Source organism: Oreochromis niloticus, linkage group LG14 (genome assembly GCF_001858045.2).
Source record: "Oreochromis niloticus isolate F11D_XX linkage group LG14, O_niloticus_UMD_NMBU, whole genome shotgun sequence".
NCBI lineage: Eukaryota > Metazoa > Chordata > Actinopteri > Cichliformes > Cichlidae > Oreochromis > Oreochromis niloticus.
Window position 1 is genome coordinate 27,156,857 of NC_031979.2, and position 25,113 is coordinate 27,181,969.

The window sequence follows — 25,113 nt, forward strand, 5'->3', positions numbered from 1 at the left end:
CAACACATTGGTGGGAAGTCTGAGATTGAAATGATCTTTCAAGCAATCAAAGTATGAAATCACTTTTTTTTTTTTTTTTAAATGCGGCTTACCTCTCAATGATGTCACTGATGGTGCAGGCAAACATTTGCAGGCCCTCTGGAAGCTGCAAAGCAACTGGAGAGAGACCGGAGAAAGAAAACAAATAGAAAAGTTACATGCTTGCATTATAGGGATGACAACATGTTATTTGATACTTTCTCAACTGTACAGCTATACATAGCTGCTGCTTCTGGTTCAGAGTGCTCCACTGACAGCAAACAGTGACATTTCATAGGATTTGTCCTCTTTCCACAGTAGTGCTCTTGGTTTATTTTAGTGGGTGACAGGTTGTTGAAAATATAGTCCAAACCAATAACCACAGGTCTGTCTCTGCAGCTCATGGCCTGCTACTAGAGCTTTTCTTTTTTTTTCCCCACAAGGTGGGTGGATAGGACTGGTTGAAGAAAAGAAACATCACTTTTCTACAGGTTGATGCTTGAACAGGTGTTGTGATAAATAACTCTTTTTAAGGCTTTTTTACTTACAAAGGCTCTCATTTTTACATGGCCTGAGGTTATTTTTTTACCCCAGCAAAACAATATCTTTATGTTCACCTGCATTCCTTACTTGGATTCACTGTCTATACCACAATGCTGTGTATTTGCTGTCTGCAAATATGTGTATGAGCGCGAAGGCTGACATATATAAAGGGGAAACTTATGACACGAATGATCGGCAATTTGTTTTTGTGTTTTTAACCATTTCTCTTCTTTTTTTTTTAAAGAGAGAGAAAGACTGGTGGAGTTTTATATTTTTAATACTTTTAAGTCGAGTATTTGTTTGCACACATTAAATTTACTCCCAAATGCAAGCAAAACACTCGCACTCACAAGCACTGAAGATAAACTGAATCAGTTAATTTGCACTGATACTTCTACTGATATGCTACACCACCTGAGATGATAGGGCAACATTTGCCAAAGTGCCGAGTGTCTCATTTAAATCTCTGAGCTTTTTTTTTCTTCTCCCCTCTTCTTAAACTGCTCTCTGGCTGCAATCAGTGAAATGAAACTCCTTTATGCATATTCATTCAAAAAAATAAGAGAAATCAGTGTTATATGAGCGATTCTTAGCCACTAGAAAGCAGACAATTTTATTAAATGTACTCTGTCATAGGCAAGTGTTTTTTTGTTCTCTCAATAATGATGACTGGACATCACACTAGACCTAAGTCCAAATTGGACTGAAATAAATTAGCTTAAATGAACATTTTGTGAGCTTTTAAACAAGAAATATACCAAACCTAAGAAGCAAAAGCATAAAAATCAATAAAATGTCAATTATATTCGTTTTTGTGACACTTTTTTTAATGTTAAAAAACTATGACACCAATATACAATTTTTTATCATTTTTTTAAACAACACAACATTTATATTCAAAATACATCCAAGCCACTTGCCAGCTATATCAGAAACAGTTGTGTACTGAGATTACTGGTTACAGGGCAAATATACTTGGATTTACTTGGAAAACAAAGTAACTACAAATTGAAACTGGGATTTCTTGACAAACAGGCTGTGGTGTTTTTGCAGTACGTTTCCTACATAATTCACTAAGAATCCAATGATGTTCCAGTTACATTAATCCTGTCATTTCCCCACAAAGCAAAAACGCTAACATGCTGACATCAGCAGAACCAAACTCAAAGAGAAACAATTTTCAGTGATTAAAAAAAAAATGAGTCGAGAAGCCGACAGTTTGTCTGGATAAAGGATGTAAACATTTAATCAGTTATCAAGATGCTTGGAAACCAATTTTCTATTTGCTGACCAGCCATCAACACTTGAATATTACAGCAAAGGCTGACTGTGATGCTAAAAGACTTGACTTGCGTATAGATATTCTAAAAATCAGGAAAAATGTGTACCTGTGATGGTAACAAAGGATTTTTTTGTGTGTGTTTGCCTGTCTGAAAAATCTGAAACACGGGTTGGCTACAGTAGTTTGCTGTTTGGGACTTTATTAGTCTACACTGTTTGTATACTAGCAATATCTCCTGTCAGTTGTTTTCTTTTTTATTTATACCTTTTGTGGAAGTTAATATTACAGACATGCAGGCACAAGGTTTCAACAGTTCAGTGTGAAGTCTCTGCCACCAAGTCTGACACACTGAGCGGGTACCTGGGAACAAAGGCGTTATTTCAATCAACCGTGACATTTTCTTCCCGTCAAACTCTGTCACACCTTAGTTCAATAAATCCATCAATGTCTCAGTGGAGAATTACAACTCGAAGACATTGAATTCAGCGTAGAAATGTTTTCAGATGACTAGCCCTGAAACCATTTCAAGACTTCGGCACCAGCGACGGCATTAAACAATAAAAGCTGGGACAAATAAAAGACCGAGGAGGTTGAAGGTGAATAGTCATGAGATGGAGTGATAGATAGAGCAGTTCTAAAGAGAAAGAGTCAGAGAAGTTCTTACTGATGAAAGGTTAAGGGATCACCAAGTGTCATGCAGACGGTGAGAGGCAGGTCATTACCTAGGAAAGGCCAAGTTTATTAACAGAGAAAGGTTTCAGACCACACCTCTGCCACAGCTGACAGAAACAAAGAGCTTTCTCCATCTACTCCATCAAATGAAAGGTGAGTCAGATGGAAGAGGTGTGTAGGCTGTGTGAATGCATGTTGTTGTGTTACATAAAGACAAAATCCTGCCACTTCCCTCTTGCTCTCATTTGGACATTTTTGACCAAATAAGAGTAACAACCCAACCATATGGCCATTATAAGCGATCAAATAAGTATATTAAAAGGCTAAATAAAAATGCAGTTCATATATGCATGCCCCTTTCTTAACTTTCTCAATAAGAAAGAAAGTAAACCTCTGATTTATGCATAAAATGTCAATCAACAATCATCTAATTTTGTATACCTATTGTTGCAACACTAATGGCTGCACAGGTAACCAAAAAGCTACATGTGGGATTATGTTAACAATCAAAAGCAGGAGGCAAACTGCGAAAGTGCTGGAAAGACCAATTTATCAGTGGATGGCAGAGAGAACGAACAAAGCCAAAGATTACATGAAGTTTTCACAACGACAGACCTGACCAGAAGGATAAAAACACACCATAGACTGGGTTTATCCCATAACAAAAACACCTTTTGTAGACATGTGATTATATGAGATGTCCCTGTGTTTCTATCTGTACAGTAAAATGTTAAATTCCAAGATGAGTAGTATTAAAAATAGGCAACATAATAAAGTTATTTCATGAGTTTTAACACAACTGACTTTCAATTTATTAGAAAAGTCTATCAAAAAAAATATATACTACTTTTATGAAAAATATATGCTCACTTCATATTGAAATAGCACTTTTACTGGTACAGTTTTACATATCTTAGATTAAGATGAGGTATGTAAAGCTTAGATTAAGCATAAAAAATAAAGTCATTATTGTTGACTGATAGTTACAACATAAATTGTAATAATCTATATACATAGTAAGTGATTAATCTGGTGACTGATTTGTGTGATCTGCCCTCTATTGGCGCAGTGGTCAGCAGTACTAAGAGTGTCTTCCATTGATGATTGATGATGTGGGAATGACTAACTATGTGGGTGTATGTGGGTATAAGGTTTGTCATAATTTGAGCAGCTATTCTTATATTTCACAATAAACAATTAATTAATTTAAGTTTGTGCTACAACCTCAGCCCACAGAGAGCATCTTGGTTTTCACTTTGACTAGCTAAGCAGTGTTAATTTAGCAGATATTACCGGTTTACCATGACAACCCAAGTAGCTACATTGTAAGATGGAGTACTGTTAACCAGAACCTTGGGCACAATGGCATGGTCCTCGGCAAATGATATGGTTTCAGATTTATTAAAGCTATAATTTCTTGTACTATCGAGAGCTGTAAGTCATTAAATTTATGTAAACTGTATTTAAAGTGCAACTCTTAAGACTGCTTACGTTTTACTGCTGCTTTATTGTAGTGAGACACCACTGGAGTTGTAGTAGCAGAATGGTTTATTTTTCTGGGAATTCCCCAGATTCATTTATACCTACAGGTGTGTGAATTGTCTAAGTGTGTGAAGAGTAAATGGAAGACAGAAAGAGACATTGAATTTAAACACAATGAGCACAATTCCTCTGTGTGAGAACTCTGTGTCATCCCTTCAATAAAGGCACAAACTGTTCAGACAGAAGAAATGGACATCTTGTACTTTAAGTGGGCATTTATTTTGTATTTAGTATTTAAAACAAACATTTTTAATTGGGGAAAGAATTAAAAAAAACTTTTAAACAAAAACCTAATTGCCAAACAATTCTCTAGAAATGAACTTGCCTACAGTAACAAAAAAAATAGGTATATCACCTTGATATTGTTGTCTACTTTAAAATATCTGGGCCAAACAGAAACAAATATAAATATCTAATTTAGTCATTAATTCAACAATGATATCAATAGATCAAGTAAAAAAGAATATCTTTATCCTCCAAAGTCACTTCCAGCACAAATGGATTCATGCTGGTGTTTTACATAAATGTCCAGCAGCTTTTCTATTTCCCGGCATGCCTTGAATTCAGTTTAACAGGCAAAATCTCTTTATGATTATGGGCTCATCCACTGTGACAACAACAGTTCCGAGCATACCTGCAGATCCACTGATTAAATTTGGGATTTTTCTGAGACTTTTCCACTCATCAAAATGCCCTGGACAAATTGTCCTTTATTTGAAATGTACATCACTTGTAGATGACTTCCTTACACTGAAATGGTTTATTTCAAATACTTCTTTTTAAATCCCTTGTCAGATGTCAGACTCTTGGCTCGAGAGAAAATGTATATTCCTAAAAGATGAGAATTATTTTGCAATTTTACAGCCAAAAATCACAAAATAAGTTGGCGTGACCTGTTTGATACTAGGGGGATAAAGGGTTAAACTCTTTAGACTTTTTATTCCTGCAACATTGTGAATTCTGGGAGCATCTTGTGAAAATTATTCTTCTTTTCTAGTCTGAACTACTGTAATTCCTTGTTCTAATGATGACCAAGAGCTATTTGAGTGGCCTCTAATTAATCCAAAAATGCTGCAGCTGGAGTACTAAAAGAAACTACATAGAAAGATGAATCATATTTCTGCTACATGTTTCCAGTTTCTTTGCTTGTTCTTTAAAAACCAGGCCAAAAAGTCTTCATTGATCCATATTATTGCATTGGAGTTTTCAGTAGTACAATAAGAGGTGACTGCTTCAGCTATCCGGCCCCACTCCTGTTGAACCAGGTCCAGTTTAGGTTTGGAAAGCAAATACCAAATCATGAAGTTAAAAATCCTTTTTTTGATTAAGCTTTTACCTAGGCCTGCTTAAGATGGCCCTGAATTGTCCTGTACCTTTATGTTTATACCCTCAAGGCTGCAAAGAGACCTCCAAAAACCTAGCCTCAATTTTCCTCTGTTTCACTCTCAATACATTCTCACATCACTATTGCAGCTCAGTTAATGTAGTTTGTTTGCAAACATTTGTTCAAAAGTGGTTTTTTTCATAAAGTATTAAGTGTTTTTATTTGCAGACAATAAAAAAATTAACCTTTTTATTGAGCCGTAGCACAGACCACTGCTGTATAATGATGTGATTTAATTTTGCAATACACAAGCTTGGAAAATCAAGTTAAAACTGAAGATTATACTGTGTGTAAATGGGAAGATAAAAGGGTTTGAGCTTTCACTTGAGAAAGCATTATGCCAAAAGCAGAAGAAATTAGTTTAGACTTGAGAAAAAGAATTGTTCACAAAGCAAGCAATGGACATACAAAGTTATCACAGCATATCCAAGTGTCAAGAACTGGAGTGAGACGTATGATCTTCAAAGAGAGCCATTTAGTAGAGAAGAAGCCTCGTAGGAAAACTAGTGACAGATGCGTCTAAAGACCTCAAAAAACTCCTTAGTTCAATACTGCGGCTTCCTGTGTCTGAACAGCGGACATTAATAAAAGTGACTGCGTTATGATGTTGCAACAGTGCACAAAGCGACCAATGCAGACTGTATACTGGCGCTTTAAGGAGTTTCTGATCATTGACACCTAATAATGTGTTTTATAGTTGCCCATCTTCATAGATAAAGAAATACAAATGCTCACTACTGACTTCAATCACTACTACCCAACAACTTTCACGGAGAATGTAGAAAAAGGTGGACAGAGATGTACAAAAAGAATTTTAAAGGCTTTTTGAATTTTGAATCCTCTCGCTTTTGCAATTGTTGGTCCTTCAGCGAGCCACGGAAAAGACAACAGGTATAACATACAAAGAGCTCAAGTTAAAACAATGTAAAATGTCCGCTGGAGTCATGAAGCTTCTCACGCTGTTCTTGGATATCAGATTTTTTACATTTCTCTCTTTAGGTGGTGACCTATGCTCCTTTTGCTGCCCAGGCCCACTTTTTAACCTGCTACGCTGCCCATAGCATAATTCCTGTTGGGTTATGTGCTGTTATCTTTCTGAAGGACCAGTTTACATACATATAATCCTTGTCTTTGTGTAGGCAAATAGAAACAGACAGAAACACAGTACCATGAATTCCACATTAGCTGGATGTGAAGCTAACATTGTTTGTGATTATAATTCAAAGATAATTCATAACCCAATTTTAAAGTTTAGAAAATTAATGACTGCAATGAAACCAGGATTATTAGCTTTAAGATATTATCCTATTTTGCTTGATCGTGCCTCTAACTGCAACATGGAGGATTACTGTCGAAACTAAAAAGATGGTGTTAAATGCTTCACATAGAACTTAATTCTTGTAGTTCAAGCAAACATCAAAAAGAAAATGTCAAATGTACTCATTTAATTATCTCTGGCTTTTTTACATGTTTATTGACATGGAAACTAGTGTTCTACCCCATCAAAAATCACATTTAACACAATGCAAAAATAATTACCACAAATAATCCACATACAGGGGTTAATTTATACTGAGCAATAAATCATCAGCTTCAATTCATTTCCTAATCAAAGTTAGAAAATGAACTATTCTTATCTATTTAATTGTATAAATATAATACTTGAAATTCAACACCAAAGACATAGTTGCCTCAAGTCACCAAGTTAATATTACCTGTTATTACTTTTTTGGGTCTTCATTTTAAGTGAACGGATGATGCAATCGCAACAGCAGAAGTTAAAGTTGCTGAAAAACTAAATTGTTCACTTGCCTTTATTTTCATTGAATGTATGATGTAATTATGATAGAAGACAGCCAACAGCCAAAGTTGCTGAAGAACGAAAATGTTCTGAAAATTGCATAATAGATTAGATTTAAAAAAAAAAAAAAAAAAAAAAAAAGAGGCTGGGGAACCAAAATAAAATTTTATGGTATGATGCTCAGTTCTCAGTTTTAACAGAAGACTATGAGACCACTGCAGAGTTCAAAGGAAGACAAAGAAACAGATGGACACAAAGAGGAACAAAGAGAGACTGGGGTGATGAGGTGAGTTTTCAGTTCAGAGACAGAAGCTCTGATAAAAAGAAGTCGCATAACAGAAAAAGCAAAGAAAGCAGGCTGCAATAAAACAAACACTCCCCACAGGGACAAAAAAACCCTATCCTCTTGGCATGCCATCTGCATACTACTACCCAAGGCATGAAGGAGTAGAAAAAATACACATTTTGACACATATATTAGTGAAAGATCTTTTTTTAAGGCTGGAAGCAAATACTGACACATTATTCCTATGCCGCTGCACCAGAAAAAAATGGCATCAGGAAAAGTCAGACTATACATGCAGCAATGCATGAGGGTAAAAACACAAGTCTGTATGTGAAAGTATGTAAGAGAAAAAAAGTACTGATATTTTTGACTTGCAATCTTAATCTCTAAATTGTCTGTGTGCAGCAACTCATGTAAATTTGAATAGAGTACAATGCACACAAAGCACAATTTGCATTTTCAGGAAAACAAAAAATAAAAACCTTACCATTAGATTTGTTGCTAAACTAATAAGCATTGATAGAACTGAATGTATCTACAACTGCTGTTTATGAAAAGTTCAGACACCCTGTCAAATGCAAATAAACTAGAATGTAATTTTTTGCAAGTTGTTTAAACCATATTTTTAATAGAAACTTCAATCCCTATCTTTGATCCCAGCACCACTTTTCACACGGCATCCCTCTTTTATTGACATGCGCTTACAACATTACACTTTTATAACAGAATCAAGGGTAAAGATGGTCAGGAAGAAGCAAAAGTAGAGGTGTGCAATGTCATACCGTCTGCGATAATATAAATATTTATATGATATATAGCTGATATCAATGATATAGCAATGCCATGTGTCATGTTCTATAGTACGCAACAACGACACGAGCCTAGACATATCTAAGAGCGAGAGCTCTGTTTCAGCCTCCAATAAAAACTTCGTAAAAAGGGAACTACTTCATCAGCCTCCAACAGAGCACAATGCTTTGCAAATTACTCCATATGACAGGAAGAGCAAATGTGGATGGAGATTACAGATTTGGTTACATGATGGAAAAGCAGGGCTTTAAGCAACTGGTTAAAAAGTTCAACCCAAGCTACAAAATCACAGGCAGAAATATTTCTCAGTTTTATGATGTGACAATATTGTGCATTCTCCTAACGAGTTACTTACTTCAGTTATAGTTGAAGCGTTAAGCAGTTATACATTTACTTAAAATTTCCAGGGAAAACATGACCTAGGCTACTTTTGTTCTCATATTTGACTATGCTGCATCAACACTACTATCATTTAATGGGGCCATTATGCACCTCTCGATTTTTGTAACCTGGTGCATTGCACTATGGCTGCCACAGCTAGGTGGAAGACACGAGTGTACGATCATTTTTACCACCATTTTAATGACACCAGAGCTGATCAGAGTGAAAAAACACTCAAAGTCTTGGCTTCTAGTTTTGATTACTTCTCCTCTTATATCAGAACTTATGTTGCGATATTATCCGAGTGGCGACACCTATCGTTCAAGAGAATATCGTAGCAGCTTCCTGCGCCTTATTAGCAGGTATAAATACAAGTGACTGTAAAACGAGGTTGGGGTGGTGAGCGAAGCAACCATTACAGCAGGTATACTGGCACCTTACTGCTGCTGTTGACATTACTGGTGGTGTTGCTCCCAGCACCTTGTGGTAATTGATTCACTCTTTGAATTAGGTCAGCTTGAATGACAGGAGCTCTTTGAAAATGAAGGACAGACAATGACTTTCATATTGTTCGCACTACTAAGTGCTGCTGGCTGCCAGCTGCACTGACCGATAAAAAAATATAACACTGTTCAGTATTTTTTTCCTATATCATCAGAAATATCACTGCTGCAAATTTCCTTCAAATATCTGATGTCATTTTGAGGCTATTGCGTCCACCCATAAAAGACTCAAGAAGACAGTCCAACCATTTTATTAACTGCTTATCCAACTTAGGATCATACGCTGGATGCTTTTCCAGCTTAATTTTTATAATTTATACCAACATAGCCTGAATCTGCTACCCACACATGAGAAGCTAAATGCAGCAGCATGTATATTACATCTGAAGGCATGCGGACCTTGTGTTGATGTATTTTCTTCAGTTCCCTACACTGATGCTGATTTTAATGACAGTAACTGTGGATGATGAAGGGAGCCTTTTTCGCTTGTCCCAAACTGGATAAACCTGTATAAATCTTGCACATTAACAACTGAACAATAAAGTCTTCAAAGTAGGTCAAAGCACAGATGCACCCAGGGACAACATTTTGAATGAAAGCATGCATGCATGGTATTTCTGTATATAAATGTTCAATGCTCTGCTTCCCACACGTTCTAAAAGCTTGCAAAACAGCAGTAAAGCAAAAGAAAAATCTTCTTCGTGGAACTGTTTCATAAACCTTTAGGTAATATTAGTTGTATGTTAAAGCTGACAATAAAATGAAACAGACATAAAACAAATATTTTTCAGTTAAAATAAAGAGTTGCACAGTTGCTCGTGTCAGAATATGGAACAGATATTGTTCACGAAAAGCATCATTTCTGCTCACGCTGACCAATAATTTGCGCTACATATTAGAACCGTTTCTCTTATGAAATCCCAGGCTGTGTAAAAGACAGCTACAGATCCTTTACTTCCAAATAACTTCATCCAACCTCTGACCCAATTCAGTAGTTAAATCAGAAGCCTGCGGCTCATTTTAAAAGCTTATAGCACAAGCAGTTTAGGTATTTGTGGATCTGGGTGAGGGCACAGCCGTACTCAGACTGAATGTGAGAATTGTGACATTGTGGAATTCAACTACAGATTCTGTTTCCATTAAAAGCTTATGCAAAAAAACAAAAAAAACAAATAGGATGTAACAGAAACTCACCTCTCTGAGCTTTTGCTTGTCTCACTCGCCAAACTGTCTTGTGGATCTCAAAGTTGTAATTCGCAGGCAGGGCTTTGATTGCCTCCTGTAACTCAGGGTCTTGGAGGATTTCATCTGGAATTTGATTGGCTACCCGCCGTGGTCCTCGAGCTAAAAAGAGAAAGTTAAATTATTGACCTGTTAGCAATGCGGTGAACACAGTCTGAAGCATATATAATGTACCTAGGTCTGTATAGAAAGTTCACTAAAGTTATCACAAAACTAGACTTTATAAGTTAAGCAATATGCCAGTTTTTGCCTTAAAAAGAAACTACAGGAGTCCGTCTCTACAGAGTATTTTTAATAAAAGTGATTTAACACAGCAGGAAACATGCCCCTCTCAAAAACTTTATTAAAAGTGTTGCTGACATTAAATTAAAAATGTGCATATCTTAAATCTGATATCATATCTTTGTCCTGTTTTCTATTACATGGAGTATTTTAATTATTTTCAAATCATTGCATTTAGAATTTATTTTAATTTTAAACAGTTCTTTAAAGAAGTTTCATTATGTGGTCTCTGATGTTTGGAATTTTGTCAGCCTAGTTTTCCATTACTCATTGAACTTGCAGAAACACTGAAACCTGGGGAAGTTTAGAGCCAGAATTATAGTCACAATGTCCAGTATCATCCAAAAGTCTTGAGCTGCCCTTCATCTTCTTATAGTTTTCTAGGAAAGTGTGACATTGGTGCAGCAATTTGTTTGAAATATGCAAACATTTTTTAATAAATCCCTGCAAATATTTCTAACAGGTTTGAAAGCCAATATTTGGAGTGACCAGCACTATTCTTCGACACAGCCCAAACTGTTTTAGGTAAGCTTTCTTGTAATTTTTTAAGTAACCTTCAGGAATTCCTCTATTCCTCTTCTTGAAGGACATAAATAGCTCTTCTCGGATGTTGACTGCCTTTTTTCAGTTCTCTTTCAAGATGATTTTAAAGTGCTTCAATAATGTTGAGATCCGGGCTCTGGGGAGACCAGTCCACCTCAGCCTTTTCTGCACTGTTCCCCGTCTTAAGAATGGCTTCTTGACAACCACACTTCCACTAATTCCATTTCTGATGAGGATCTCCGGTGAAGACGGATCAACTGAAAGGCCAGATGTTTCAGGTCCCGCGTTTCTGGTTTTTTTCCTGCTTCTTAAAGACTTTCAGATACTGTTCTTCTATTGTAGATCGGTTTTTAGGCCACATCTTCATTTTTTTCTCCACTTCCTCAGATTCATTTGAGTATACACTGTACTCCATGATGAGATATTCAAAGTCTTCAGCTAATTGTGCTTTTGGAACCACCTTGTTAATGCGAAAATATTATTTTATGTGTTGCGCGTTATATTTGGCTTTTTATTGTAGATTTAACTAAAGAAACAGGAACAAATGTGTTTTTGCGACAGGCTGCTAATAGGAAAGTCCCTAATAACAGAATTTAAAATATCTGTTATGTATAGACACAACACTGGCTCATCGCTTGAGTTTGGTGCCCTTTTTATGCTTGAATGACTCAGAGGTCAGTGTTAAGTAGCTTAACAAAAGAGAAAAAAAATAATGAATACGCGAACAATGTCCTTAACAAAAACTTTGAAAGACCTTCAAAAAGAAAACCTGGAGAACTATTGCTCAAGTCCACTTAAAAAAAAATAAAAATAAAAATATGGCTCCCTTACACCAAAAACATCAAGAAATGATCACTGGCCCAAGACATACCACATTACCATATAATTATTCAACTTTGACACTGGCTATTACTTGTCCTTATACTAAAGAACACTTTATTTTCCTCCATTTTTTAACAATAGATTTGGCATTGAGTTAGAAATGTGACATATTTTTTAAAAAATGCAAAAACCTTTTGCCTTAAAGTGACAAATTAGCTTATTTTTCATTCTGTAGGAACATTTTCCTGACATGCAATAGACCAACTTATCTTCTTGAAGATAAAAGTCACAGCAAATCAATACAAAGCTGCTCTGAGTGATCACCTTAGTGCTGTGATGAAACAGCTCTAAAATGTACAGTCATGCATCAACTTTTCATTTAAATCTGTCACTTCAAGAAGAGGCAATTTCTTCTTGGCAAGATGAGTGACAAAACTTTTAAGGAAAAACAATTTGATAACATCTAACCAAGTCAAAAACACTCTGAAAGAAGTAGGCATACCATTGTCAAGGCCTACAAACACAAGGTGTAAACCACTGGTTACACCAAACAGCAGGGAGGTCAGATTAGACTTTTCCAGAAAACATCTAAAAGAGCCTTTACAATTCTGAAAATAACACGTTGCACAAATGAAACCAAGACAAACTTGTACCAGAATGATGGAAAAAGAAAAATATAAAGGAGAGAAACTGTTTGGATGAGGATGAATTCTGAAGTGTATACTCCCTGCTCAGTATTAGCCAAATGCTGCAAGACCAATCAGACAGTGCTTCACAGTACAAACAGATAATGACTAGCAGTATTGCTTTGCAGCGTCATTGGATAATGACCCAATGATACTGCAAAACAATACTGATGTGTCTCAAAGTGAAGAAATGGGATACTCTTCAGTGGTCAAATCAATGACCTAATCTCAGCCCAAGAGAGAACGCTTTTTAGCTACTGAAGAAAAAACTTGAATGCAGAAAGAACCACAAACAAGCAGCAACCGATGGTGGCTGCAGCAAAGTCCTAGCAGAGCATCTCAGCCACTGACTGAAAAGTATTAAATATAATCATTCTATTTAAAACTATGCTAGTTTATCCAATTAATTTTGAGCCTCTGAAAATGGGGGACTATGTATAAAAATGACTGTGGTTCCTAAAGCATTAATACCTTACTTTTGTGAAAAGCCTTGAATGAAAGCTGAAAGTCTGCACTTTAATCACATATTGATTGTTTGGTTTTCAATCCACCATATGTACAAAAGCAGAACTACAAACAAATGTGTCTCTGTGCAGCAAATTATGCAGCCAAATGTACGCTGCAAAAGCTGGTTGAGTTTTTAAAATATACCAAGAAAATGTGCTTCAGTACTTCCTTCATTACCTTATCATGTCAGTAATTTAAAATGCCAGTTTAATAAAGAGTTTCTGTTTAAGTACATGGGGCAATCATTTTGTTTTGGAGTATTGAAAATGGCATAATGGTGTTGGTACAGTCCACTAAATTTCTGGTATTGTGACATTTGTGCTTCAGTCACAGAAAAAAATAATGAGGGCCGGATTTAAAGTAGTTCGACTTTCCAGCTGGAAGAACACATTGAGTGGATAGGAGTAACTATTGTCAATGTGACAGGCATTTCATTTATCTGAAGCAGCCCTTCACACCCTTTAGTTTACCTCATGACACTTTCCATTGAGGACAGAGAAAAGTGAACAGTACCTAGGAGACATGAAGAATGGGAGTCGAGTTTTCTGGCCTATTCATTCGCAACCATGATCTAAATACGTCCAGCTGGCAGTACGACCAAACATAGCGGGTGCTGGAAGTTCAGCTTGTGTTGGACAAAGGCGAGGACATCCAAAAACTTGCTGCTGTATTTCTATCCCTATTTAAGAGACCTTTCACTAGTCACACAAGTGCGACCAGTACAAGTCTGGACAGCTGATCCGAACATTTAACTATCTACATTTATTTCTAAGGGTAAACTCTGATACCGTGTGGTCTAAGGAGCTTGGAAAGAAAAGCGTCTGCTTGAAGACGTTTCACCTCTCATCCGAGAAGCTTCTTCAGTTGTGAAGGTGAAACGTCTTTACGCAACTTAAAGAAGTCCAGACACTTTTCTTTCCAAACTCCTTAGACTACGATGACCTGGATGACTGAGAACCTTCACAGGCTGATACCGTGTGCAGCACCTATAAACCCAACGCATTACAAGGCATCGGAGAAATTTCTATATCTGAAATGTCTCTCTGCAGACACTCCGCAGCGATCTCAGGACGTCACATCGACAAGTGTGAACGTGGATGGGATGCTTAGTGTTAATATACAAAATGCTTTACCACGTAAATGTATAATGAACACCTCTTTTATCTACTTAACGTCATACAAGCTGGACGCGCTACTCACTTTCTTGTTTGTACTATAGCCATACCTGTTTTCGTCGCGGAAACCGGATGTCTACAAAACACTCATGCGAAACAGAATTTCTTCTATATTAATTAATTCACAGACGAAATGAATATTTACCTGGGGGCTTTTTGGCAGGAACAAGTTGCACTTCACTCGAGGGCGCTGCCATCTTTCTTTTCCTCCAAAACACACACGCACGTGTGAGGAACGGAAAGGGGAAACCAATCGATTACAGAGAACAGTGAAGAGAAGCGGAGCACCGATGCAACCGATTTAGCTGATCGGGACCAATGACTGTATCGGGACACGAAGACAGGGTGACCAGACTTAATTGACCTGAAAACTTCGGTATAAAACTTTTCTATACTGCAGGTTAAACAGTAATAGCAAAGAGCAAGAGCCAATACTCGAAGTGGGAATAAAATTTAATGAAATAGAACTCATTTTATGGTCTACAACCTATTTTATTACGAAATAATAATAATAATAATAATAATAATAATAATAATATAATAAGAAAATATACAATAGAAAATATACATAGATCATATACATTTAATATAAATTAATAGAAAATAAATACAAGGTGTGTGTGTGTGTGTGGGGGGGGGGGGGGGGGGGGGGGGGTCGGTCTGTTATCTATAATACAGTTGGATGGATGAATTTGCTTTGCAAATCAGTTTCTTTTATAACATACATTTTATAACACCACATCGCCTGGTTTTCCTGACATTTTGTATGCTGATTAAGATTATTGTCGGTGATTGAAGTTTTTGTTGTTGTTTTTTTTGGGGGGGGGGTTCTCTCCTTATGTCATTTCATATGTTTTACGAAGCCCGCTGGTGTCAGGGAGCAGTGTGTCTGACAGGGGCAGAGGCACTGAGAGCGATGGAGCAGTGTGCTGCCCGGTGGAGGGAGGCTGAGGCGGTAACATACTTCTCCCTCCTTGAGCGCATCAGCAAGCCCTGAACCATAGGTAGAAAGCAGAGAGAGAGAGAGAGAGAGAGATCTTCACAGACAAGATCACAGAAATGTAATAATTACGAGGGGAGAGCGGAAAAGTGGGGGATTTTAAGAAAAGCGACGCCATCAAAGTCTACATTATTAAGGAGGATTTGAAGAGTCTACGTTTATAGGCTAATCCGACATCAGAGGCGAAATGTGAATCCAAATAACTTATGTTAATTAGAGATTTTAAATATGGTGAGATTTGAACGGCACCGAAGCACCGAGAGAAGAATTTGAGATTGGCCACTTAAATTGAAATATCTGTGGGGTTTTTTATTCGGAGTCTTCCTGTGATCACCGTCGACTTGCCCCCCAGAACTGATTTGAAGCTTGCACGGTGATTCGGGTTTGAAAGGAGTTGGCTGTAAGGGGCTGTGTCGGACTGTACTGAGCGTTTGCGGTCATCACTCACATTGGAGTTAACATTATTTCGGACAGAGGGGGGACGCTTTTAGTTGGTCTGCTTTCCCGGTGATTTCTGCATCATTTCCAGATCTGCCAGACTTTATGAAATAGAAAACTGTTGTTTGTTAATATTTATCAATCCCGCGGCAGCCATCCTGCAACTGCAACTCAATACAGTGGATCGCAAGAAAATCCAGAGGAGTGACAGCTAACACTCGCACGACGAGCCACGAAAGCTGTGGATCAACTTCAAAACTAAAAGGCACAAGTTCCAAGTCTGGAATATAAGAATAGATGATTCTCAGAGGACATAAGACGAAAAACACCTAGGCCTGCAAAAATGTTCAAAAGGGGTGAGTAAGTCTCAACTTTTGCCCCCCAAAATGAAGTAGTATTTAACCACGACGAATTCTGCTTTGTCGTAATGCCCCACGGTACGTGGATCTACAGCGTGCACTTTTTAGCGTTATGAAACAGATGTTTAAATATGACACAATCATAATGCACCACGCTGCCCCGCAGATGTGTTATTACAGCCGATGCGCCATTCTAAGCGCATCTTTAATTTGCAAAACACGCACTGAAGGTTTCTGGGAATGAAATATTCATCTGTGTAAGGATACACGGGGACGAGTGTGTGATATTAATACAGCTGATGCCGCACTGCAGTTTATGAGTTGTACCCGGGTCACAGGGCTATCTCTCCGAGCACTTCCCTCGGTTGAAGGATTATTATTTTGCTCTGTGTCAGTACATTTAAATGTGATGGATCAAATCGTAGTTCACAAGGTTATTCTCCGCTGGCTACACACTATATGAGCACTCAAGACCTTTGGCACTTAATATAAAAAGGAAGAGCTCCTGAAACTTTTAATATCGAGATCCCCCCGGTAGATAGCTATCGGGCACTCTTGCTTTGTCCCTATCTTTGCTCCGAGGAATGGTTTCTTTCATTCAATGCTTCAACTGACCAATCAGCTGTATAGCTGTCTGCACTAGATGTGTAACAACAGTAGGGAGACTAAAACCTCTAATGAGAATGGATTAGAGCACTATGCTCCCACTGTGCTTTTATTGAGGGAGTGGAATAATAGTGAAATTAAACTGTTTCTCATTTTGCTGTGGCCCCTGGAGACCCTTTAGGGACCCCTGGAGACCTCTAGTCTCCACTTTTCCAGCCACTGCATTAGGATTTACTTTTCTCTGACTTTGCCATGGCATACAGCAAACGGCTTGTGTTGTATTTTTAGCTATTTGTTCTGTCTTGTGATAAACTGTCTGTTTAGAGGGTTTGTTTCTGTCATGTTCCTCCAGGGCAGAGAAAAACAACATGTTTTTTTAGCTGTCATCAGATCGATTATTGCTGTTCCAACAGTTGAGATGAAACCCACCGTGTTTATAGCTGCTTATAGCTCTGAGAAGAGGTTTAATGTCTAAGCCTGTATCTTGACAGTTTCTCATAACTGATGTGGCTCCACACGCAATAGACAGTTCATTCACAGCTTTTATGAGAAGTGTTACAGCTGGATATCTGGGAGAACTGGCGTGAGTCATGATGTACGTTCTACAAGAAGCTCTTTTCCAGAAGAGAGTTTAACACATGAACAAATATGTCTCTCTCTGTTCTAACTAACAGCCACGCTGGTAAGTGCCGAAGTGATAACATGTAATTATAACAAGCAGATTCTCAACGAGAAGATTCCCCAGAGCACACTTTCATTTTTTTTCTCTTTCAGTGTATATGGCAAGGGTTAAATTAAGAACTGAACTGTACAGAGGTGGCCTCTGAGGATTTGGTACTCCTGCTACATTGTCACTTGTGAATCAGCTGTCCAGCCACTGCACAGTGGCGGACAGAAAATCACTTAATTCAAAACAAATGACTTGCTCAGCATGCCAACATGTCTGGGTCTACAATAGTGAAGCAGAGATGCGTCAGCTTTGGCAGGAACACTGCAGAAGTTCTGTGGTGAATTTGAATTTTTTAACCAAAAATAACACATTCTAGGAAACCTGTCTGATGCATCGGGCACAGCATTTACTGTTAGACACCCACCATTCACATACACATAGAAGGAAAGCATCTTAGCTGACCTATGTTGAGAGTACACCTCAGGATGACTCCATATTGTAGTTTGCTGTGGCTAATTACCATCTTAATGGAATGGGCACTTAGAATTTACAATGTTGATCTCATAAGCTTTAGGCAATGATTTTGTACAGGTTGTTTGTTGTTGCAGTGAGGTAATATTTGTATGGCTGTGTCCATACAAACAACAAACATGTCTGAAAATGTACATTTGTTATAGTGTATATTCAACTGAGATAACACAGTCCACACATCTTTGTTTGACTGATGTTTATGATTCTGCTTTGTGTCTTTTCTGTGACTTAGAACAACTTAGAACAGCTATGAGGTTGAGTCTGTATCTGGGTTCAGTACGTGTCTGCTTTACGTAGCCATGCAATACATGTCACTCCATCTCTGTCTTGACTCTTCTGTCTTTCTCACTTGCACCGTCTTTCTTTTTCTTAAAACCAGTCAGCCATAGAGTGGACACAAGGGATGATCTGTCAGAACAGCTCTGAGATGGAAAGGACAAGATGTCCACTGAATATACCATGCCGCGGCATGCTGTAATTGCTGCTACATGTTATTCAGGATTATTGGAAGAGGCTCAGCTTAGGCTTTTTGTACTTTGGCATATAACAAACGATCCATGCAGACAGGCATAGAAAGGCATGCAACTTATGTACTTGCTGACTCACTTGCGAAAAAAAAAAAATCTACTCGCTGTAAAAGATAAAGATGCACATACCCTTGTCCTTTCATAATTACACAGATAGATTTGTTTATGCATGCTTTAGCCCATTCAGGATGTACTGCAGACCTGCATTTCATAGATTATTTCACTTCAGTAAGCAGCCACAAGTTTCTGTTCATTTTGAGGTAGTATAAAAATCAATTTTCAATGGCTTGAAGATTGTTGAGAATATCACAGGCAACATGAAATCACCTTTATTAATTAATCACATACATTAATTTTGCACTGTCATGCTATTTCACACAGGGAACTGGATGGATGTGTTTTTTTTCTTTTTCTTTTTTAAACTGGTTATCTATGGCCAGGAAACATAAACAAAAAGGCTCTGTTAATCCCCAGTGCTTGAAAGACAAAATTCAAAGAGCAACAAGAATGCATTATCACATGACATTGCTATCAGACAGGTTTGATGCTTTAGAGCATGAATTCTGCAAAACTGTGCCTGCATATGAACAGGGAGAGATCAGTGCAGGCAACATGTATGGATAAATAAGATATTGACATACTTCCCATTTTATGATGGAAAAAAATGAAAGCAGTCTTTTAAATGCAAAAGTAAAGGGTGTCTCATTCACTTCCAGCATGCACTGATAATGCAAAACATAAGCGTATATAACTTAAAACAGAGCTTGTTTATAGTTTCTAGGAGTAGCTCTTCATCGTGTACCGAAAAGAATCACCTACAAACTTTGTCGTGCTTTGAAAACTGCTATGCTTTGGCTGTAATGAAGAGGAAAAAACATGCAAAATCATTGATAAATATGATCTCTGTATTAAGTCTGAGGCAGCAGTCATTTACCAAAAACGTATTAGAGAAACACAGAAAAAATGTCTTTGTATATAAAAGCAACCACCATAGTTGCAAAATCTCCTACTTATGTGTTTCCACAGAACACCAATCCCCTCTAGACACCTCCCATTAGATTGCTTCCACCATTATTCCCATTCAGTATTGCACAAGTTTCCACAAAGTGACATCCTTTTCCCATTAAAATATTCCCAGAGCAATGTTTGCTTCCCCGAAAGTTTCACAATTTGCACAAGGAGTTGTTTTTCAGAGCAAAACACTCGGGTCAGCATGTACTTGGTTCAGCTTGTTGTTTGGACAGGTTTAACACATCTGATCTTTTCCTGCTGTTCACCTACTACATGTTGTTGCATCTGTCTCTCCCATAGTTTAGCCCAGCACACATAATAGCAAACAGCATGAGGAAAGGATTACGTGTTTCCTTGGAAATTCTATAGCATAAGCAGCACAAGTTTTACCTCAGCACTGATACCTTATCTTTGCACTAATAATTCATGACCATAAATTCATGTTCTAAATCTAAAACAGGATTTTCACTGTCTCCTGAAAACAGCTGTACGTGTGTGCACAAACATACTTTCAAACACTGAAAGTATGGTAAGGTTTCCTTTTTTGTCAGGCTTTCAAGATAAGACTACTTAGGAAATACATTTGCACTGACTTCATTCAACATGATGAGCTTCTTATTTTTAATAGAATTTAACTGAAAAAGAACAAAGGGAACTGGAAGAACACCACAGAGCATGGAAGCTTTATGCTGGTGAGGACATGCATTCACATCAGCAATTATATGAATAGTAATTAAATGAAAATTTGAACATGGTAAACTCATAATTGAAAACAACAACAGCACAGTGTCCTCTTTAATCTCCCAACTACAGTGATTGACAATATATACAGGGATAATTGCTTTTTTGATATGCTGTAGCATTTAGTAATCATATTTGGAAAATCAGCTGCAACTACAAGCACTGACTTTAAAGTAGCACATGGCTCGTGTTATTTTCAGCACTAGCTGGCTGGGCTGGAGGATTTGCTATTAATGATTGCAGCACAATGAATATAGTGTAAGGGGAACACCTGTGGCCTCCGCTCTTTAGCTTTCCAGCTCTGCTCACTTATGCAGGTTGTATCTTGTGGACCTGTGTCAGTGGAATCAGAAATGCTCTTTAGCCACAGCTCCAATAATGCCCTCCACAATATCAAATAACCACAGATGTCAAGGGGCTACTCTTTTTTTTGGCAGGAATTTATTTAACCAGAGCCTGGTATGACTCATAGACATCAAGTGCCATGCTGCTGATCATAAGGCAAAACATTAAAGGAAATAAAAGAAATAAAAAAAATGTCTTCTTGGTTTTTTCTGAATAAGAAACATGGGTTTTGCCCTTATCCATCACAAGTGATTTGAAATGTTTGCCCATCCGTCACTGCTGCAAACTTGCAACCGTCCTCAAGACTCAAAGATAGTTCTATTTAAAGAGAATAGATTCCTTGCTCACATTATCACCTTCCTAATCCGCTCACAGTGTCAGCCTTTTGCTATCACTCCTTGTCAGCTCTGCATTGTTGTACTTTTCAGCGTGACTTGTGTTTCTGTGCGGGTGTGAGGCAGTGCGGACTGATGTCTGAGGGTTTGGAGGAGAGCAGGTTTGAGAGAAGTGAAGAGGATAATGTAGAGAGGAGCAAAAATATAAACCTCAAACTGATCCTCTAAGTCTTTCTAAGCTGCCTGAAAAATAGAAAGCAAATCTGAGCGGAGGACGACATTTCTGGTTCTCTCTGACAGTTGTTTAAGGGCGTAAATTTTAAGACCTTCTACACATCTGTTTAAACTCGCAGGGTAATCAAAACATGAAGTAGATGCGTGAAAATGAAATAAACCGAGAGCAACTTATTTTTGTGCCGTTTTGCATAAGCTTTGGTGCAAGCCATGAAGGCAACGAAGAAAAAAAATCTATAAAATGGCCCATTGGTAGTCTTAAGACCTATTCTAGAAAAACACAGAGTCTAGGGTAATTGACAGAGGAACATTACCAATTATTGGATAACTGAGTCACATTTATTATCCTGCCACAGTGCACCTCTGCATTCCAAATATCTGATTTAGCCAAAGGAGACTGCTCAAACCCAAAAGCCATTTATTTAGTGCCCAATACTCAGGAGTGTTTCCAAAAAAGAGTCTGGCACGTGACATCTAACAGAAGATGACAAATAATTAACAAGTGTTTATGTGTTTATGTGTGTGTGTGTACGAGTGCGTGCTCGTGTGCGGTGCTGTGCCTGTTAAAGAATACAGCCCTCGCTGGTGTGCATGACACTTCTTTGCTATGAATTGTTGTTGTTGGGTTTTTTTTCTGGGAGCCATTTCACACTTCCCTGTCAACCATTTCACATTGAATTAGGTCATGAGGGCTCTGAGTTCAGAAGTGGATGCTGTGCTCTTACGCAGCTGAGAACTCTCTTATTAATGCGGTCTGAAGAGACATCTGAACGATTAACTCCGCACAACATTTTGACTTGGAATAGGAGTCAAAATTACAGAGCGTGCAAAGAAAAGTCCGTCCATCTCTGTTTGCCCTTTAAAAAGTCACCTGATTCTTGTGCGAACGCCATTTCCTCACTCTTTGTGGTGGAAATGAGATGCAAGGTTGGTCATTAGCGGATGATAATGAGGTGAAAGAGACAAACAACCTAAGCCCTGTTGGTTTTTCTAATATTAATAATTAATTTGTGATTAAGTGGCTAATTGGAGTTTAAAGGTCAATGTCATCGAGAATACCATGGATCTTCGAAGACAGGAGGGAGGTGGGGGAGAGACAGAGGGAGACAGTCCAAGAGACTGTTGACAGTAATCCCAGGTGCTCTCCTGTTACTGTGACAGCTCTCCCCCTTCCTGAGCTATCCTCCCCAGGCGACATTGCCTTTGTGTGCTGAGGACAGCAATTCAGTTACACCAGCACCTGGGCATCTGCCCTTTTGCCATTGAGAGTTAGCAAGTTCTCAAAATGGAGTGGCATATCATCAAGACACAGCAGAGGTTAACAAGAGGGGAGAGGGGGATGTCTATCGCACACGTTCGTTGTTCTTATCATCGGAAGGGGAACATATTTGGTGTTTTGTGTGGTCGAGATTAGAAACTAAATGTTGTAAATGGTCCATTATGTTTGTAATATTGGCTTGTAGGTGAGCTCAGTATAATAAAGCTACCTTGAGCAGGTTCTTTCTGATCGCCAGTCTGTTGCAGAGCTTCTATGTGTTACATAAAATAATCTAAGTCCTGGCATTGATTTATCACGCTTATTATGCCTCAGATTATTCTCACACTCCATCCATATCACAGTCAGAACTCATTTGTTTCAAGGTGCTTGAAGTAAATACAATGGCTAATTCAGTTTCCCGAGTGTGCAGGTTTGAAGATGCTTCCACGTAAAAGTTCTGGCAACTAGGGAAAATTAAAACACTCGAAAGGGAATGAGATGAGGGCAGTAACAACCGTCATCTTTTCATTTTTCTCCTCCTGCCTCCCGTCTCTGGCCCTGTAGCTTTAGTTTTCTCCCCTCCACATCTCCAGTAGATGTGGCCTGCTCATCGCTGGCATTAATGAGGCAGGTTACTGTCACAGTCACATCTGAGCTTAGTGCTTGTAATATCTGCCATGTCTGTGTTCTGGCTAATGTTATCTATGCTCGTACGCCTGTCATGGCTAAGGCTGACTTTTAAGAACAGTCAGGGTTCAGGTAATTGCTGCAACGAATTAATTCAGGCCTGAAATGTGAATTCACACTGTGGCCTACAACTGCAGCACCACTTAAAGAACAGTCTCACACTACCCAGTCACAGGATAATTTGGCTAATTGTGGCTAATCTTGGAAGAAACTTAGCTTGAACCTTTATTTTGATTCATCTACTTTCTAGAATTGGTATATATTTGACTCTTATTTGAAAGCACCATTTTCTTTTATTAAATATTTGAAGAGTGAATTGATGTGATACAGCCTGGTACAAGATGTTGTCTCATATAATCGCTTGAGGGGGACAAGAGGATTTACTATAGAATCCAAAAAATAGTTGAATAGGGAAATGTGTGAGCATTATTTAAAAGGCAGGACTGAGAGACAGATGGAGTTGTAGTAATTACAGAATATAGGCCAAGGTCTTTTCTACAATCGCACATCTTTTTATATGCAAATCCCTGACAATTGTCTTAGAATGGTCTTAAATTCAGTCATTTACAGCAGCAGAACCATGTTTTGACCTTATTAAGGCTCATAGAAAGGGGATAAGAAAGGATTGGAATTACCAGATTCAATTTACCCTCCATTTTTTTCATATCTGGCTAAATCTGAGTCAAAAATGTCCTACTGTTTTTGCAGCAACCTTACTCAAATTGAAATCTATTTCTGGTGCAGAAAGGACCTGTCTTATGCTCCCGCCTTATGTACTGGAGTCCTTGACATTTGTCGGCTTTCCTTCCCTAACAAACACTGTTCTTCTGAATTGGCCCCCACTCATAGAAATCACTGAAGCCAAAAAGTGCTTGCATCATAAACACTGGGCATCAAACTCACAATAGAGGAGCAAGGTGCCGTTTTGTGTGGCAGAGATAAGAGTTTTAATTATTCAAGTATTTGTTAAAGAGTATAGAGGACTAGCTAGATTTAAATGACACGCTGAGGTGGTTTGTGACACATAATGCATGCGGCGAATGCTTAAAACATGTTAGTATTGTGCTGCATTGCAACTCCAGCCTGCTGAACTGTTGTTGCTGTGCCTTTTTTGGCAGAGGTGTGGCTGGGAAGACTGTACTTTAGGATGGGGGAGTTGAAAGAGTAGCGAGGACTTGTGAAATTGGGAGCAGGTTGTTTTACATTCCAATCACCTTGATCCTGCTGGAATTCAGGTGTGCATTTTAATGAAGCAGCTTCCTTTGCACGTGGCACCGGATAAAATCCAGGTGCCTTTCTGTTTAAGATGAAACTGATTTGAAACAAGCTGCTCTTGAAACATCTCTTTGCTGACCATCATTATGACACATCAAAGGGACAAATGTCACAACACTGCGTTCTAAAAGCTTGACTAAGGCCATTTGTATAAAAACACTTTCAGATATGGATTTTTCTTTCTTTCTTTTTTCTTTGCCTGGGCAGCGCAGAAGCATATTTTCTGTTGGGATTATAATGGTAAGCAAAAGGGGAAAGCTCAGAGCTGTTTTTATGAGGTTTCCACCCATCTGCTGTGGTTGGCAAGGGACCTTGAAGAGAAGGCTGCATCCTGCTTTGCCCGCAGTCAAAAAAAAAGGAGAAGAAGCAACAAAAAAAACTGTCAGGCTAATAGAAAGCCACTACCATGTATGCTGTGTCTTGTAGATGCTGCTTCCAGTCAAGGCCTCAATCACACACTGCTCAATTCCCATGGGAGACCCGGGAACACAGAGATGCCACAGTCTGACAGTGAACACTGCAACTGCTGTGCCCCAACACCCCAGTATAAGATCACTGTCTAAGCCGTGTGTGCACTTCTGACAGCTCCAGCTCTTGCTAAATCTACAAATCTCTTT

General features: G+C 38.3%; 2 protein-coding genes across 2 annotated transcripts in view; one reads left to right on the forward strand and one right to left on the reverse strand.

Moving 5' to 3' along the window:
- dph1 (diphthamide biosynthesis 1) overlaps positions 1-14,781 on the reverse strand; it is a 60,347-nt gene extending 45,566 nt beyond the window's left edge. The window contains exons 1-3 of the mRNA XM_003440119.5: positions 14,625-14,781; positions 10,417-10,566; positions 93-156 (exon numbers count right to left, since the gene is read on the reverse strand). Of these exons, the coding sequence (XP_003440167.1) occupies positions 93-156; positions 10,417-10,566; positions 14,625-14,676 (266 nt within the window). The 5' untranslated portion in view covers positions 14,677-14,781. The remainder of the gene's footprint in view (positions 1-92; positions 157-10,416; positions 10,567-14,624) is intronic.
- Positions 14,782-15,376: 595 nt separating this feature from the next.
- The window catches only part of rtn4rl1b (reticulon 4 receptor-like 1b), a 142,672-nt gene continuing 132,935 nt past the window's right edge, over positions 15,377-25,113 (forward strand). Inside the window, exon 1 of the mRNA XM_005474731.4 lies at positions 15,377-16,273. Coding sequence (XP_005474788.1) covers positions 16,261-16,273 — 13 coding nt within the window. The 5' untranslated portion in view covers positions 15,377-16,260. The remainder of the gene's footprint in view (positions 16,274-25,113) is intronic.